The 15,889-nt window shown below is 44.4% G+C and overlaps 1 protein-coding gene across 2 annotated transcripts in view; it reads left to right on the top strand.

The window, feature by feature from the left end:
* CDKAL1 (CDKAL1 threonylcarbamoyladenosine tRNA methylthiotransferase) overlaps positions 1–15,889 on the top strand; it is a 794,854-nt gene that overhangs the window by 188,857 nt on the left and 590,108 nt on the right. For both annotated transcript variants that reach the window (XM_083187848.1, XM_083187847.1), the window contains exon 6: positions 3,484–3,532. In XM_083187848.1, the coding sequence (XP_083043974.1) occupies positions 3,484–3,532 (49 nt within the window). The remainder of the gene's footprint in view (positions 1–3,483; positions 3,533–15,889) is intronic.

Below are 15,889 nucleotides of genomic sequence, written 5' to 3'. Positions count from 1 at the left end.
TTTAGGTTTAACATTGCTTAAAATGTCTATTGTATCTGGCATTTTTTGCAAGATAGTAATCTGTTTAATCTGTCATTATTTTCAAATATTAAGAGTTTATTTTACTTATAGAAAGCAGAGAACTATTTTTGTTTTAATAAAAATAAAAAAAAGGTTTCCTTATATTCTTGGAGTTAATACTTGTCTGAGAAAATGGCAACATATTGAAGTTGTAAATTTAGATTTTTCTAAATGTCCATCACTGCCCCATTCACTGTATGTCCCCAAGCCTAACCCTCCTTCAATGTATTATTCCCATTCACTATGTCCCCCACTCTGACCCATTCACTCTGTCCCCCAGCCTGCCCCCCCCCCCCCCTTCTCTGAATGGTGATCACTGCCCCCATTCACTGTATCGGCACCTGCCTGTCCCCTCGCTTCTCTTTATGTTTCCCAGCCCCTTTTGTGAGCCAGATTACGGAGAGGCAAAGCAGGCACTGCAAGGACAGGAGATGCTTAGGCTCCCGCTGCCACCCTCCTCCGCTCTGCATGTTACGGGAGTAAGCTTCCCCCTTGTGAGCTGACAAGTACCAGGGGAGGGGGAGGAGCGGGCATACAAGTACCAGGGTAGGGGGAGTAGGCATACAAGCTTACAAGTACCAGGGGGGAGCAGTGTAGGATCCAATATACCGGTTCAGACCTGTTCACACTGCACAAATAACGGGTCTGAACCGTGTAGGACCCTTCTTTTTACCCGTTTTGAATTACCGGTTTTCTTGAACCGGTAATTTAAAACTCTTTTTTTTTCACACTGCAGCTCTAACCTTTTAAAAAGGCTAAAAATCTGCAATATACCGTTTTAGAGCTGCAGTGTGAAAGAGGTATTACAGGACTGGGGTGTTTTATTACCTTTCCCTCTGAATTTCAGAACAGCTGTTTTTAGACCGATCCTTTTTTACCCTATCTACTTTTATACAGGTCGAGTATCCCGTATCCGAGTATCCGTTATCCGAATTATTCCGAAATACGGACATTCCAGAAAGTGAAAAAAAAAAATTTTTTTGCTAAAAACTCACTGGGGACATTTGTAACAGCATCACTGGGGACATGATATGTAACTGGCACTATATATGTGCAAGACAATGATTGCTTGGCATTCAAATTCAGTGCTGAGATAGTACACACATTTTGTTTCACGTTTTGAAACCTTGTTTTTTGAACAATTAAAATATATTTGTGTGTATTTTATGTGGTAATAAAATATATTTGTGTGTATATTATGTGTTTATACAGCATACATGCAAGATACTTCAAAATACATCATTGAAATATTAAAATATTCCGAAATACGTAATAATCCGTTATCCAAAATTCTCCTGGTCCCGAGCATTTTGGATACGGGATACTCAACCTGTATACTGATAACATACAAAATATGATATAAGATTATATCTGGGGCACTGGCCCTTATTCAGATCTGATCACAATACAAATTTGTTCTCAAAATGGACAAAACCCTGTGTACTGCAGTTGGGGCAGATGTAACATGTATAGAGAGTTAGATTTGTGTGTTATTTTGTTTCTGTGCAGGGTAAATACTGGCTGCATTATTTTAACACTGCAATTTAGATTTTAGTTTCAACACACCCCACCCAAATGTAACTCTCTCTGCACATGTTAAATTTGCCCCAACTGCGGTGCACATGGTGTTGCCCATTCTGAGAACAAATGTGTACTGCATACAGATCTGAATAAGGGCCACTGTGCAATGTGCTGCTTTGTCAAGCACCCGTAACTAAAAAGAGGGCGTCACTCCCCAATAGCAAAAATTGAAGAAAACAGGTAAGTAACTGTGCTGATCTGTGAATATTGTCGAGAACCAACTTCTGTTTGTTGTATATACCCAGTATCGCTTCTGGTTGTTCAGCATAGCACCCCCACAGACAGATAATGTTATTGCGGTTTAAAAACTTCCCTACTGATGAGGCATTATTAGGTTGTGTCTAGTTTCCAAAACCCCCTTCTCTTTGGCACTCACTTACCTGTTATTCAGTTTTCTTCTTAGGGGGCTCTGTGTGCGACGATGCATACACAATCCTCCCACAATCGTATTTGTATGCAAACTATAGGACCCTGCATTTATATTCTAAAACTTGGAGCCCCTTTCATGGACAATAGAATAGGACAATCAATGAATACTCAGGAATTGTGTTATACTCTCCTTTTTTCTTGTACTCTCTCCACTGTTCCAATTTCCATAAACTTTTCTCTTTCCCAAAGTAGTCCTCGATGTTTATATGTAAATAAAAAACATTAAAAAATCCAATGTGTAAAGAATGTCTTTGTTATACTTTTATAATTATTTAGAATGGATCACGTAGGCGTACATCAACTCACTGGTAGTAAGTTGAAATACACATATCTGGGTTTCTTTAAATGGGATATCGTACCCCTACTCACGATCAAGTGTGGTTTTCAAAGCTTATACAGATGGGGCAGGTCACGAGAGGCACGCGCATCCCCTTCTGACGGTGCTTCCAGCCGCTCCCCCAGGTCACCGCCGGCTTGTCGGCAGTAACTCGGGGTTAGCAGCTGTTTTATTGTTTATCCCTGTACACCAGACCATAAGGGAAGAAGGTAAGTGGGAAAGTGACTGTCCACACGTTTTTCAGGTCCGGATCTCTGGGAATCTGTGTGTAGACTGCATGACATCTCTGCCTTCACCCTGAGGTCTGTTTAAAGTGTATGTTTTTGTATGATATCTTATTGGAGTGTTCATTGAAATAAATCGATTTTTTTTTAAGAGAAAGGAGTTGAAAGAAACCACTATATGCTTTGAAAACCACACTTGATCGTGAGTAGGGGTACGATATCCCATTTAAAGAAACCCAGATATGTGTATTTACACTACCAGTGAGTTGATGTACGCCTACGTGATACATTCTAAATAATTATAAAAGTATAACAAAGACTCATTGGATTTTTTATGTTTTTTATTTACATATAAACATCGAGGACTACTTTGGGAAAGAGAAAAGTTAATGTAAATTTGAACAGTGGAGAGAGTACATGAAAAAAGGAGAGTATAACAAAATTCCTGAGTATTCATTGATTGTCCTATTCTATTGTCCGTGAAAGGGGCGCCAAGTTTTAGAGTAAAATTACTTTTTTCTGTGCCTTATATTGAGGATCTATGGGAGATATCCCTTTACTCTGAATCGGCGACCTATGAATCATATTAGCGCCGAAAGATTATCTATCAAAGCCTTCCTACATTTATATTGTTTTCATACATTTATCAGAATGAAGTCTTGCTTCCAACAATGCTGGGGTTGGAGTTTTTTTTTGCTGTTCATTTGTTATATTGTTCCAGTTCATTTTACTAAATGTCCCCGATTTTTTTTTTTTTTCTCCATATCATCAATGGTTCAGTACAAAAATAATGTTAAAATTGTCAAACTAATGCCTGTATTCATTTTTATTTATTTATTTTTTTATGCTTAGGTGCAGCAAATTGATCGGGTAGTGGAAGTTGTTGAAGAAACAATTAAAGGTGAGTCATATTAGTATTATTATTATGTTATAGTTGAACTTGATTATTCATTGAAATAGAAATATATTGTTCATATTTTTTTCTAATAACTAAAAATGACTTCATATTTAGGCTAATGATTGAATTTAATTTATTAATGTTTAAAGTAGGCTATCAATATGTGAATACTGGCAATTTTAAATTCCCCTCTTTCACAATACTTTTCTATATACAATTAACTGTTTGGTAGAACAAATTGTAACTCAAAATATCATGCTGTTCACTAATTTAATGGAATATTTTGGTGCCAAGCTTTGTCCAAAACTGTAATATTTATTGAAGCTTTTACGGGGACATCATGACTCCTATGCGCCCCCACTGCTTTCCTTAAATGTGAGATTACACTGTGCATCGTGTGTTATATATATCTATCTCCTCCAAGGTCCTGCACAGCATCTTTAAACAGCATGTAGGTGCCCATGATAGCAGAGTATATATACACAATGGGAACGTGGCACTCCATCCACTTGAAACGTGTATTTTTTTTTATTCATGACAATCAAAGCAGCGTTTCAATACTCAACAGTGTTTTTGTCAGGCATAAATAGACAAATAAACATAGCTTAAGTACCATCCAGGTGGGACACGAGCGGGAATTTTGTGCGAGTGACGTCATTCAGTGTAGCCGCCCTTCGGTGCATGAGTGACAAAGCAAACCATAACAGATCGCTAATCGATTGTGCACAATAAAAAAATAGTAAACAGTGGAATAAATATGTAGATAGTTTCTACTAATAGTAGAGTATATAAATATCCTCTTGAAATACTGTATAAAGTCTGTCAGTCAATACACCGCTACACACACACAACACGCAAAAATATCAATTAAAAAAACTAACAAAGTAAACTAACAAAAAAAGTATATACTGTACAAGAAGATATCCAAATACAAATTTAGGAGGGCTATAAGTATACTATAGGCATATAAGTATGCCTGCTACGGCAAGTTCCATTATAGCATATTTTATTGGAACATGTTAAAGCCCTCTTGGGGCCATGGTACCCATCGTCCTAATTCAGATTTGATTTGGGAATGTGGTCGATCATATGATATTTTAAGCAGGCAAAATTATGGGAAGCTTCTGCAAAGTGATGGGCCCAGGGGTTGTTGGCTAGTGCCTGTCTTCAGGGCTTTTCTGATGGCAGACCAATGGGCTGCATCCATTCTTTAAAGCTCCTCTTGTTCTTGCTGATACAGTATAACTTAATCCACAGAGACAATACTTGATACACGACATACTTGGAATTGCATTTCAATGTGTGTCTGATGAAAAAAAGGCATCCTGATAAGGGGTGGAAAAATGTGTCATCTGTGATGAGGAGTCTGCATGTAGTACAGGTACAACAAATGCAGCCCACATTCTTACACTGGATTACCTGTTTGGGTTACAATATTAGTTTTTACCAGCAGGTCCCCAAGGCTACGCCCCCATTTAAAACTGGGCATTAGCCTGTATTACCAAAATTAAGTTCGGGTTCAGTTTGTATAATATCCCATCATTTTTCTGCCATGGGAATGATTTGGGGGCTGCAAATATAATAAGTGTTGACCCCTGAAATAAGTCAACACCGTTTTCCACTTTGGGGGTTTGTAGGGATTTCCTTTCTAAAGCAAATAATTTGTCTTTAATAGTAATTAATTCCACACGATTGTATCCATGATCCACAAAGTTATTATTCATCTCATTAAGTTGTACTGGCACAGTTTGATCATCCGAATTCACTCTCCTCACCCTAAGCAGTTGTGAGTGGGGGAGACCACGGATCAATTGTCACAGGGTGACAGTTTGAATGGTATAACTGATTATTCCTATCTGTAGCCTTTTTGAATAGGCTAGTAGACCGGCTACCTTCAATGAAGGTAATGGATACATCAAAGAAATAAATACTTTCTTGGCGGTAGTTGAATGTCAGCTTGGCGGGGTTAGAATAAAAAATTTGAGCTTCAATGAGTATTAGGTCACAAATTGGACCTCTCCAAAATAAAAACAGATAGTCAATATAACGTGAAAAACAGTTATACGGCTGGAAATATTGACATAAGAAAAAAATAATGTTCTATATCAAACATAAAAATTTTGGCTTGTGAGGGGACGACTGCTGCCTCCATAGCACAGCCAACCTGCTGCAAATAAAAACAATTGTTATACATTTTTGGTAAAAAAAAAATCTAAAATTATAACTCAATAATTAAATCAATATTATAACCCAGAAACCAGCCCCATGTTATAGGGGATTATGGTGTACACAGAGATAGGGATAGGGCTACCGCACAGGACAATAATAGTAAATTATTACCAAAACCCCTTTATTAAATATTTAGTAAATTAATTGCTCATAAATATTGGGGTGTGCTACCGCCCATGCAGTGATTAAACATGGAGAAAACAGAAAAGACTGCTGGGGTGGCGGTGCACTCAGTGAGGATGGAAAAATATATTTAATTTAAAACATAACTTTTATTCAATTTTTATTAAAATAGATGCAGCGAATATTTTGAAGACATACATAAACATGTAGATGTGGAATCAAAAATAGGTAGAGGATAACGTTGTCTTTTCCTTCACACCTATCAAGGATACAGAGTATCCTAATTCCTCCACGGGGGGGGGGAGATTCAGTATCAGTGTTGTGTCAACTATGTGCTTCACTGTACTACTTAATCACACAACCTGGTGTGTAAATAGGTCATGTATTGAGGTGAAAGGTGAAACCTGTATTATCTTTATGAGTCGTTATGCTATATCAAGGCAACCAGTCCAGCCCCAGCACACTGAGACTCAATTCCACTGGGTATAGGCATTCACTTCCCCAGAAATAGTTACTTGGGCGGTATAAATTCACTATATCAGAGGACTGTGGTCAAATTAAGGGATAGAATTTCCCACTTATCCACAATCTCCCAGTGAACTGAATAGACCACCTTAAAACTATATTAAGCGCTACAGGACCAGTATGGGTTACTGACAGTATAAGAGAGATTAATCTCGTGCATGGGAGTCACTACGTGCTGAGGATTAGTGTTTGAATAACATTTTACAAATAATCTTCAATGACAGCTGTCGATTAATCCCAGCATCGTAATAGAGCTGTAATAACTGAGTCAATAGTTCTAGTACTGACTGCCATATGTAATGACTCCACACTCAGCATAGGGTCCAATCATACACAATATACTGGCTCTCCCTGTCCTGTAGCGCATATAGTTAATAACAGGTCACCAACATATTCAAACTCCCCTCCAAAATAACATTCCCCCCGCGGTTAGCTAACGCCAACGCGCGTTTCGCTGCCCGCTTTATGGTGTACAGACTACACACCTCAATAGTCACCAGCCAGGTGTCGGGTTCCAGATTCGGTAACATGTCCTGTTTTCTCAAAAGTGATGTTTTATTCAAAACAAATCTCGGATGTTCCTTTATATACGGTTGTAAAATGCTGTCGATTATATATACACAAGTTGGCTTCAAAAGTGATTCTGTGACCAACATAATTGGGCAGCCAGGGGGATCCTCCAGTGACTTGTGTATCTTCGTAATGCGATAGAATACAGGCACTATAGGCGAAAGTGGAAGCCGTCCATCCCTGTAGGATCTCGGAAAATTTATATTTTAAACAATGGTTGCGGGGTCTTCGTTTAATTTACTATTTGTAGACTTGTACTGTAAATGGTATTTTTCTTAATCCTGGATTACCAGGGCACCACCTTTGTCAGCTGCTCGAAAACCTAACCTGGGATCGCTAGATGAGGTTAGCATTGCTTTTGTAGTTTCAATCCCCTTTCCTTGAGAGCTCCAATTAGCTGAGCTACCCCGGTACCTTACTTGGTGTTGCTTACACCAAAAAATTATATTGAGCAAATGGCTTGTGTAAGGACCCAGGCGCTCTGGCTTCTCACATATAAAATCTATTTATTTCATATAAAAAACATCAAACAGGACAGATACAATACAAACATAAAAAGTATCCAAAAACACTGACAATTGGGTCAGTAATATGTTAAAAAGGACAGGGATATCCCTTACCCAAGCCTAGTTGTGGAGCCACAGGTGGAATATATGCAGAGTGCCTCCGGAATAGGCATGCACCCTACTAGGCTCCAAGAAGCTGAGGCTGGGTAGGTCCCTGGTCCAAAGTCTGCAGTCCTTCCGATGGCAAAAATCTCCAGACTCCTCCTCCATGAAGTGCAAACATTGTCACTTCCTGTTGGAATATCTTCTTAATTCCTCATTAAAGGCTACAATTTTTTACTCCTAGAATATACACCCAGACAGCGGGGACTTAGGCTGTTTATATCCCAGCGTTTCATGTAGCTGCAAAGAGGGGCGGGTCCCCCGTTTGAGCTCCTCAATCCGACTTTTTTTTTATTTTTTGAACGTCGAATTGAGATGGTCAGAAACGAGCCGAAACTTGTGGGATTTGCCATTTGTTTCCGACATAAACATGTGAATCCGAGGCTATTCCGACGATCCATGTGATTTCCAACATGACAGCCCATATTAAATAGGTCGGAACACCTTTCCGACCTAAATTAGTTGGAAACTGCCATCTTTCTGACAAGATGGCAGTTTCAACTGTAATTGAATACCCAAATGTGTCAGTCTGCTGTTTCAGAATGAAAGCATTTCACGCTTAAAAGGATCACCTCCATATCTATCTTTCTCCCTATTTCATATCTATCTCCTAGATTTCTGATATTTAATTAATCATTTCTATCTAAGGCCAGACTAGTTGGGCCAAATAGTTCTGATCTGCCATCAATATATATGGGGTTTATTTACTAAGGTGAGCGTTCAATTGAAGATGGGATGTAGCTAGGGTCAACCAATCTGATTCTATTTATTCTTCTAGAACAGGGGTTCTCAACCTTGGTCCTCAAGGACTCCCAACAGTTCACATTTTCTAGGTCTCCACACACTTACAGCTGAAGTAAGTAGCTCCACCTCTGATCTTTTATTTTTTTTTTATTTTACATCAATAGATTTTTATTGGTACAAATTTTTTATATGGGGTACAGAAAGTAAAAAGGGGGAAGCATGGGGGGGGAATGAGGGGGGGGATGGACTTCAAATGCAATACAATTAAGTTGGAATCAACATAATAGACATCTCCGAACGAGTCGCTACGCAGAGCGATCCATATTGACATATAAAACAGAGACAAAGCCTAGTACACAACATCTTAGTGCAATGCAGTACCCCACCAGTGCAGGAAGACTAGCACACCCGTCTCGGTCGCCACCTCCAGAGGGGGCCTAGTAGCCACCGTGTAGGGAGGGGACGTCTATAGAATTATACTCCTGGTGTGGTGGGGGACTCAGGGTGTTCGTTCAGGTTAAATTGTGGCCCTTGGGGAGAGGAAGTGGAGGGCAGGGCCCCGGCTCCCTCCTCTTCGGCTGTGTATCTGCTCCAGGGGGACCAACGGGAGTGTGAGGGGGAGGATTTGGGTGATTGGGGGAGGAAGCTGGTCTCCATATGGAAGTGGTGGTTTGTTTTTAGGATAACCTGAAGGAAAGGGGGTGGGGATGCCTGCTTCCAGTGTTGGGCCAAGTTTGCTCGAGCAGCGATAAGAATATGTCCGAGAACATAAGTTTTCCCTTGAGGGATTTCCTGGGGGAACACCTGTAGCAAGGCAATCGTTGGGTCAGGGGCGAGGGTTATTTGGATGACTGTGGAGATTAATCTGAATACCTCTTCCCAATATGCTCTAAGTTTGGGGCAAGTCCAGAAAATATGATATATGGTGCCTATGTTCCCACATTGGCGCCAGCACTGGTTGGAGCATGACGGCCAGAAAGTGTGAAGGCGGTCTGGAGTCAAGTAAAGTCGGTTAATCAATTTGACGTGCATCTCCGTGTGGTTGAGGCAGCGGGACATTGAGTAGGAAGATAAGAAGATCCGGCGCCACTGGAGTGGGGTGAACTGGATGCCCAGGTCAGACTCCCACTTTTTATGTGCGGATGTCTTAGTGAATTCACGGGGGGTCATCAGGGTGCTATACCAGAAGGAGATATCTCCCCTAGAGTGCGTCAGGTTGGGTCGGGAGAGGGCTAGTTGGGAATGTGCGTCTGGTGGGGAGTAGTTGTGGAAGTGGGCTTTCCACCAATGGGCTATCTGTATATAATGGTAGTTTTCTGAGGCTGGTAATGAGAAAGTTTCTTGCAGGGAGGGGAATGGGAGTAACGCATGGGATCCCATAGCATCCCCCAAGGTATTGATTCCACAGGCCTTCCATGCATTCAGATTGAGGTTGGGGATTAGTTTTGCTACTGTCGTAATGGGTAAGGAGGTGGAGATGGCCGTCTGGGTGCGGAGGGTGGTATGCAGTTGGTCCCAAGAGTTTAGGGTGGCTATAGTAGATGGGAGCAGGCCTGGGAGGGGAGGCCTAACGTGTCTTGGTATTTTAAATAGGTCAGCTATTGGAATAAGAGTGCAGTGGGCTCGCTCAATGCTCACCCAGGCTCTGGGTGCCGTATATTCAAAGTAATGTTTGATCGGGGCTAGGAGGCAAGCCGCCTGGTACTGATATAGATCGGGGAGGTCAAGCCCTCCGAAGGCCCTTGGGATCGACATTTTAGATCGGGCCATCGCTGGAGGCTTAGTGGACCAGACATATTTAGTCAGTATGGAAGTGGCTATCTTCAAATACTTCTTGGGGAAAGCGTAGGGGATGGTACGGAACAAGTACATCAGTTTAGGGAGGAGTGACATCTTGAATGCCGCCATACGTCCCAGCCAGGATATCTCATATGAAAGCCAAGACTTGGAGAGTGAGGTGAGAGAGGCGAGGAGGGGAACTAGGTTGACTTCAAAGACAGAGGTTCTGTTTGGGGGTATATGGATCCCGAGGTATTTGATTGAGTCGGCTTGCCAGTTATATTTATAGGTAGACTTCAAGTAGGGTAGAGCGTTTGCGAGGTTGATCGGGAGGGCATCAGTTTTGGTTGTGTTAAGCTTGTAGTAAGAAGCTGCGCTATAGGAATCGAGTGTGGCGTGAATTAGCGGCAAGGACTTAATGGGGTTAGGTACGAAAAGGAGCACGTCGTCCGCAAAGAGGCTAAGTTTATGGCTAATAGGGCCTGTCTGTAGGCCGGATATGTTGGGGTCGTTGCGGATAGACATGGCTAGTGGTTCGATTGAAAGAACAAAGATTAAGGGGGAGAGCGGGCAGCCCTGCCTAGTACCATTGGTGATCATAAATGGATTTGAAAGGAAACCATTACTGAACACCCGGGCCGACGGGGTGCTGTACAGTGACAGGATCGAAGTAAGGATCCGGTTCTTGAAACCAAAGCGCAATAGTACCTCCCGCATATAATGCCAGTTCAACCTGTCAAATGCCTTTTCAGCATCTAGTGACAGTAGGAGGAGGCCTTGGTCTGCGGAGAGAGAGTCGATCAGGTCGAACACTCTTCTGGTATTGTCCGAGGCCTGACGCCCCGGGACAAACCCCGTCTGGTCCGGGTGCACCAGCAAAGGCAGAAATTGGTTAATCCGCATGGCCAACAATTTAGCAAATAATTTAATATCGCTGTTCAATAGGGCAATTGGACGGTAGTTTTGGCAGAAGGCCGGATTTTTACCTGGTTTTGGGATGGTCACTATACGGGCTTCTAGGAGTTCTGGGGGAGCGTGACCCGAGGAGGACAATTCGTTGAATAGGTCAGTTAAGTATGGAGATAGGAGGTCGCTAAAAGTGGTGTAGAAATCAGCGATGAACCCATCAGGTCCTGGGGCCTTGTTGCGGGGGAGGGATTTAATGGCCAGTTGGATCTCCGTAACTGACCATGGGGCGTTTAGCGAATTTAACTGTTCTGGGGTGAGAGAGGGAAACTGTAACCCTTCTAGAAAGGCCGAGATGGTATCGCTTGAGGGTTGGGGAGTGGAGGGGTCTCGGGATAAGTTATATAGCTCGGAGTAGTATTCTGCGAATTGATTCGCGATATCTTTAGGGTTGTTGAGTTTCTTTTTACTGGGGGAGATTATACATTTTATCCTATTCCTGGCTTGTTGGGCGCGCAGTTTCCGGGCCAGCATCCTACCTGATCTGTTGCTTGAGAGATAAAATTTATGGCGCAGCCTATTTAGGGCAGATTGGGTGCGGGCAAGAAGTAGTTTTTGAAGCTGGCTCCGTACTGAGGCCAGCTCTTTTTTTAGGGAGTTAGAAGGGGACTTCTTGTTCTGCTCCTCGAGAGTAGACAATTTAGACTCCAATGTTTTTTGGGACAAGATGGCCCTACGCTTCATGTTGGCACCTGCCTGGATGGCTGCACCCCTGGTGACGGCCTTGAATGCGCACCAGTGGTTTATAGTGGAGGTGTCGGATGGTAGGTTATTAGCCATGTAGGACTCCATCGCTTTTAAAATGGTGTCTTTGGCTATTGGGTTTGTGAGGAGATGAGGGAACAAGCGCCAGGGTCTGGAGGGTATATTGGAGGTGTGGAAGTTCCAGTGCCAGACCACGGGGGCATGGTCAGACCACGTGATTGGAAGGATATCCACGTCTCTAGAGTGTTGCAGAGACCATTTATCACATAGAATGTAGTCGATCCTAGAATACGTGTTGTGTACTGGGGAATAGAAGGTGTATTCTCGGCCCGAGGGGTAGGTTGTTCTCCAAGTGTCATATAGGTCGAATTCTATGAGGAGGTTGCGTAGAGCTGTCGATTGGTTGGCAGAAGGGAATTGGTGAGTGGGTGGGCGACGGGATTTGTCTAGTGAGGGGTCTAGGACTAGATTGAGGTCGCCTAGTAGGATCAGAGAACCCCTGGGGGGCCTCTGGATAAGGGAGAAAAGTTTGCGTAGGAAGGGAACCTGATTTGTATTGGGGGCGTATATGGATACTATGGTCGTCGGTCTGTCCTCCAAGAGTCCCGACAGGATCAGGTACCTGCCGTTCTTGTCAGCTATGTGGGATTGGTAGACAAAGGATGTATTCTTATTAAACAGGATTGCGACACCGTTTCGTTTAAAGGGGCCATTAGCAAAGTAAGCTGTGGGGAAGGTCGCGTCCCTGAGTATGGGAGGATTGAGGGAGGTAAAGTGTGTCTCCTGTAGAGCTACTATGTCCGCCTTATGTGTACGGAAGTAGGAGAGGGCTAACCTGCGCTTATTTGGGGAGTTTAGCCCTTTAACATTCAACGACAGAAACTTAGGCATGACAGGAGATCAGGGAAATGCATAATGTAACAATGAAATATCTTTACAGGAATAGTGATATTAGCAGTTGAGGAGGAGATGGGAGTTGAGGTCCAGAGGTGGGGGGGGAGGGGAAAAGGAAGGAGGAACACTGGGAGATGTGAGGGAGGGAGGGTAGGAAAGAAGAAAAAGGGATAGGTAAAACAAAAGGGTCCAACAATTGGGACCCGCATGACTACTGCAGGGGAAGGTGAAAGAGGATTCATGCAGTAGTATGAGGAAGTTGGGGGGTGGTGGCCTGGCTCTTGAAAGGAGGCAGGGTCCGCCACTCTTTAGTTTGACCCGGCTAACATCGGGTAGCAATAACATTTAGCAAATAACAAATAACAAATTACCGAGTTCCTTCTGAGGTACAGAAGTTTAGAGAGGGTGAAAAACATTCTTAATACTACAAAGCTCTCTTCTTAAGCTATCAAATTTTAGCCATATGGGAAGGCTTAGAAGTGTGCAAATATAAACTAATAAACATAACTAACAGTAAAAATGTTCGAGAACCATGGGCCATGCGCCCAGAGCCCCGCACTGCATGATAAACAATATAAACTGATACTTATCGCCCTGGCCTCACTCCGGTGAGGCGGGATGCAGGGGGCACGTTGGCATGGCCCAATAAACAAGAAGTGGAGAGGTCACGCGGCGGACCACGGGGTTTCAGGTGTCGGACCATTCCTGGCGCATGGCCCTCGGCCGCTTCAGCTCTTGGGGTTCCGTAATCGGGATGTCCCATTCTGACAGGAGTTTAACCCCTGCTTCAAGGGAAGAGACGTTGAAGGTGGCATCTTCATAGTATATAATCAACTTCACTGGGAACCCCCAGCGGTACCGGATGTCGTGGGAACGTAGGGCTGTGGTGATGGGGGAGAACGCTCTTCTGCTGGCCAAGGTTGCAGGGGAGAAGTCCTGGAATAATTGGAGACCACCCAGAGTATCGGTGTTCCTGGATTCACGGGCTGCCTTCAGAAGCTTTTCTTTGATCGTAAAGAAGTGGACCCGAAGGAGGGTGTCTTTGGGTAGGTCAGCTGAGACAGATTTGGGTCTTGGGAGCCGGTGGATGCGATCTATCAGTAGATCTTTGGGGTCTGTGGAGGGTAGGAGCTTGTGGAACAGGGTGGTGACATATCCCTCGAGTTCAGAGTTGGCCACTGAGTCTGGGATGCCTCTGATCTTAACGTTGTTACGTCTCGACCTGTCTTCAAGATCGGCCATTTTAGTTTTGATTTGGGTGATCTCTACCTGCTGGCGGTCATATGAGGATATAAGATCATTATGGGATGTGACCAGCTCCTCCATCTTCCTTTCCAGGTGATCCGTCCTGTCGCCAATCGCCACCAGCTCCGTTTTAACTTCGCGTATTGCAAGTTTTAGGTCTTTAGCTATCTCCGCCTGGAACGCAGCGAAGACCTGGCAAAGGGATTTGACCGTCACAGGTGCGTCAGATTCAGCATCAATCCCCGCCATGCCGATAGGGGGGCCAACCTCGCTTGTCGACCCTGACGGGGCTGGCGCAGACCTCGGGGGGCTGGTACTGGCTACTGGGATTTGAGAGGTTCTCCTGGAGACCATGGAGACCTTGACTGGGGCAGCTTCCTTAACTTTCTTTGGAGGCATAATGTACTATGGGCACAGCTAATGTTACTGAGATAGAGGAGGGGTTCGGCACCGTGGGGGTTAGAACATCAAATCACCCAAGCATAAATAGAACTAGGTGTAGGTCGTTAAAGAGTGGCAGCCATGAGGGCGGATTGGTCACATTAGAGCTGCTGAAGGGAGCTTGCTGAGTTTAGTCTCACTGTGTGCTCAATAACAGGGCGTTGGCAAGGTGTGCTGCACCAGGGGGGGAGAGAACTGATGCTGGAGTGTTGCCTCTGCTGGCCGCTACAACAGTTCAGTCTTGTTTTCTGAAAGGGCCCCTAGTGCCAGAGGGACCCTGCAGTGAAGGATCCCCAGCAGGGGGGTCCCAAGTGGTGGCTAGTAGCAGAGGCACAAGGGGATGTGTATGTGCTGCTCTGAGTCTGGGGTATTAACTGTATAGAACAGGATGTTGGTCGCCTGGAGGCCCCGGCCCCAGCTGTGATGGCCAGGGAGAATATGGGGGGGGAGCTGTATACACCCCTCCTGGGGCTACTTACAGTGTGCTGGGGTCCGTGGGTCCAGATTATAGTGGAGGAGGGCACAGGCGGCCACCGTTCGCCGCTGCTGCAGATCTCAGAGGCAGCCAGGCGTCTGTGTCAGCGTGTGGCAGTGAGAGGAGGTAGGCAGGGGGTCCCCGGGTCCAGCAGACCCGCTGTGAGCTGCGGGTGAGGTCCGGTATTCGCGGCCGCTCGCGCCGCGTCCTCCGTCCCCCGGAAATCTAGGCCCCGGCTCCAACACCCGGACCAGGCCGCAACCCGCAGAAGCGCTTAAAAGCACTTCTCGGCTCCGCGGCTGGGGGTCCTGGGTAGTCGGAGGGCAGGGGGGCTGGATGGGAGCGAGGGAGATGTGCTCTGGGCTGATCGGCGGCTCCAGGGACCGGGAGAAGGCGGCGGGGACGGGAGCTCCGGTAAGACACGTCCTCTCCGCTAGCGTGTCAGGCCACGCCCCCCCACCTCTGATCTTTTAAAATGGGTCAGTGAATAATGATTGCACCTGTGCACCTGCCAGGTGACCTGGAAAACCTGCACTGTTGGGGGTCCTTGAGGACCAAGGTTGAGAACTACTGTTCTAGAAGTTGTGGTACTTGTGTAGTTTCACGGCGCCCACGCTGCAGGCTCGGTGGCTCGCCACGCTATCTAATATCAACTCCATGCCAACATGGATAGTGGGGGTATGAACTATCCATGTTGGCATGGAGTTAAGTTAGTTTATTTTAGATAGTTGTGGCGAGCGTAGAACCCAGAAGTAGCACACCATGCTGGCGCAGTGAAACTACACAAGTACCGAAGTTGCTAAATAAATAAGTAGTAGATTTTGATTGGTTGCAACATTCCATCTGAAATAGAACTCTTACCTTAGAAAATAAACCCTTATATATATAAAAAGAAAAACGAAAATGTTGGAAAATTTCAGAAGTGTTCGAGTTGACTGTCAACTCGAATTTGAATGATAGCAGAAATGATTTATATCGCCAAACATTTCAGAAAGT

Source organism: Crinia signifera, chromosome 5 (genome assembly GCF_055691185.1).
Source record: "Crinia signifera chromosome 5, ASM5569118v1, whole genome shotgun sequence".
Classification (NCBI taxonomy): Eukaryota; Metazoa; Chordata; class Amphibia; order Anura; family Myobatrachidae; genus Crinia; species Crinia signifera.
This window is presented reverse-complemented; position numbering and strand designations above follow the sequence as displayed.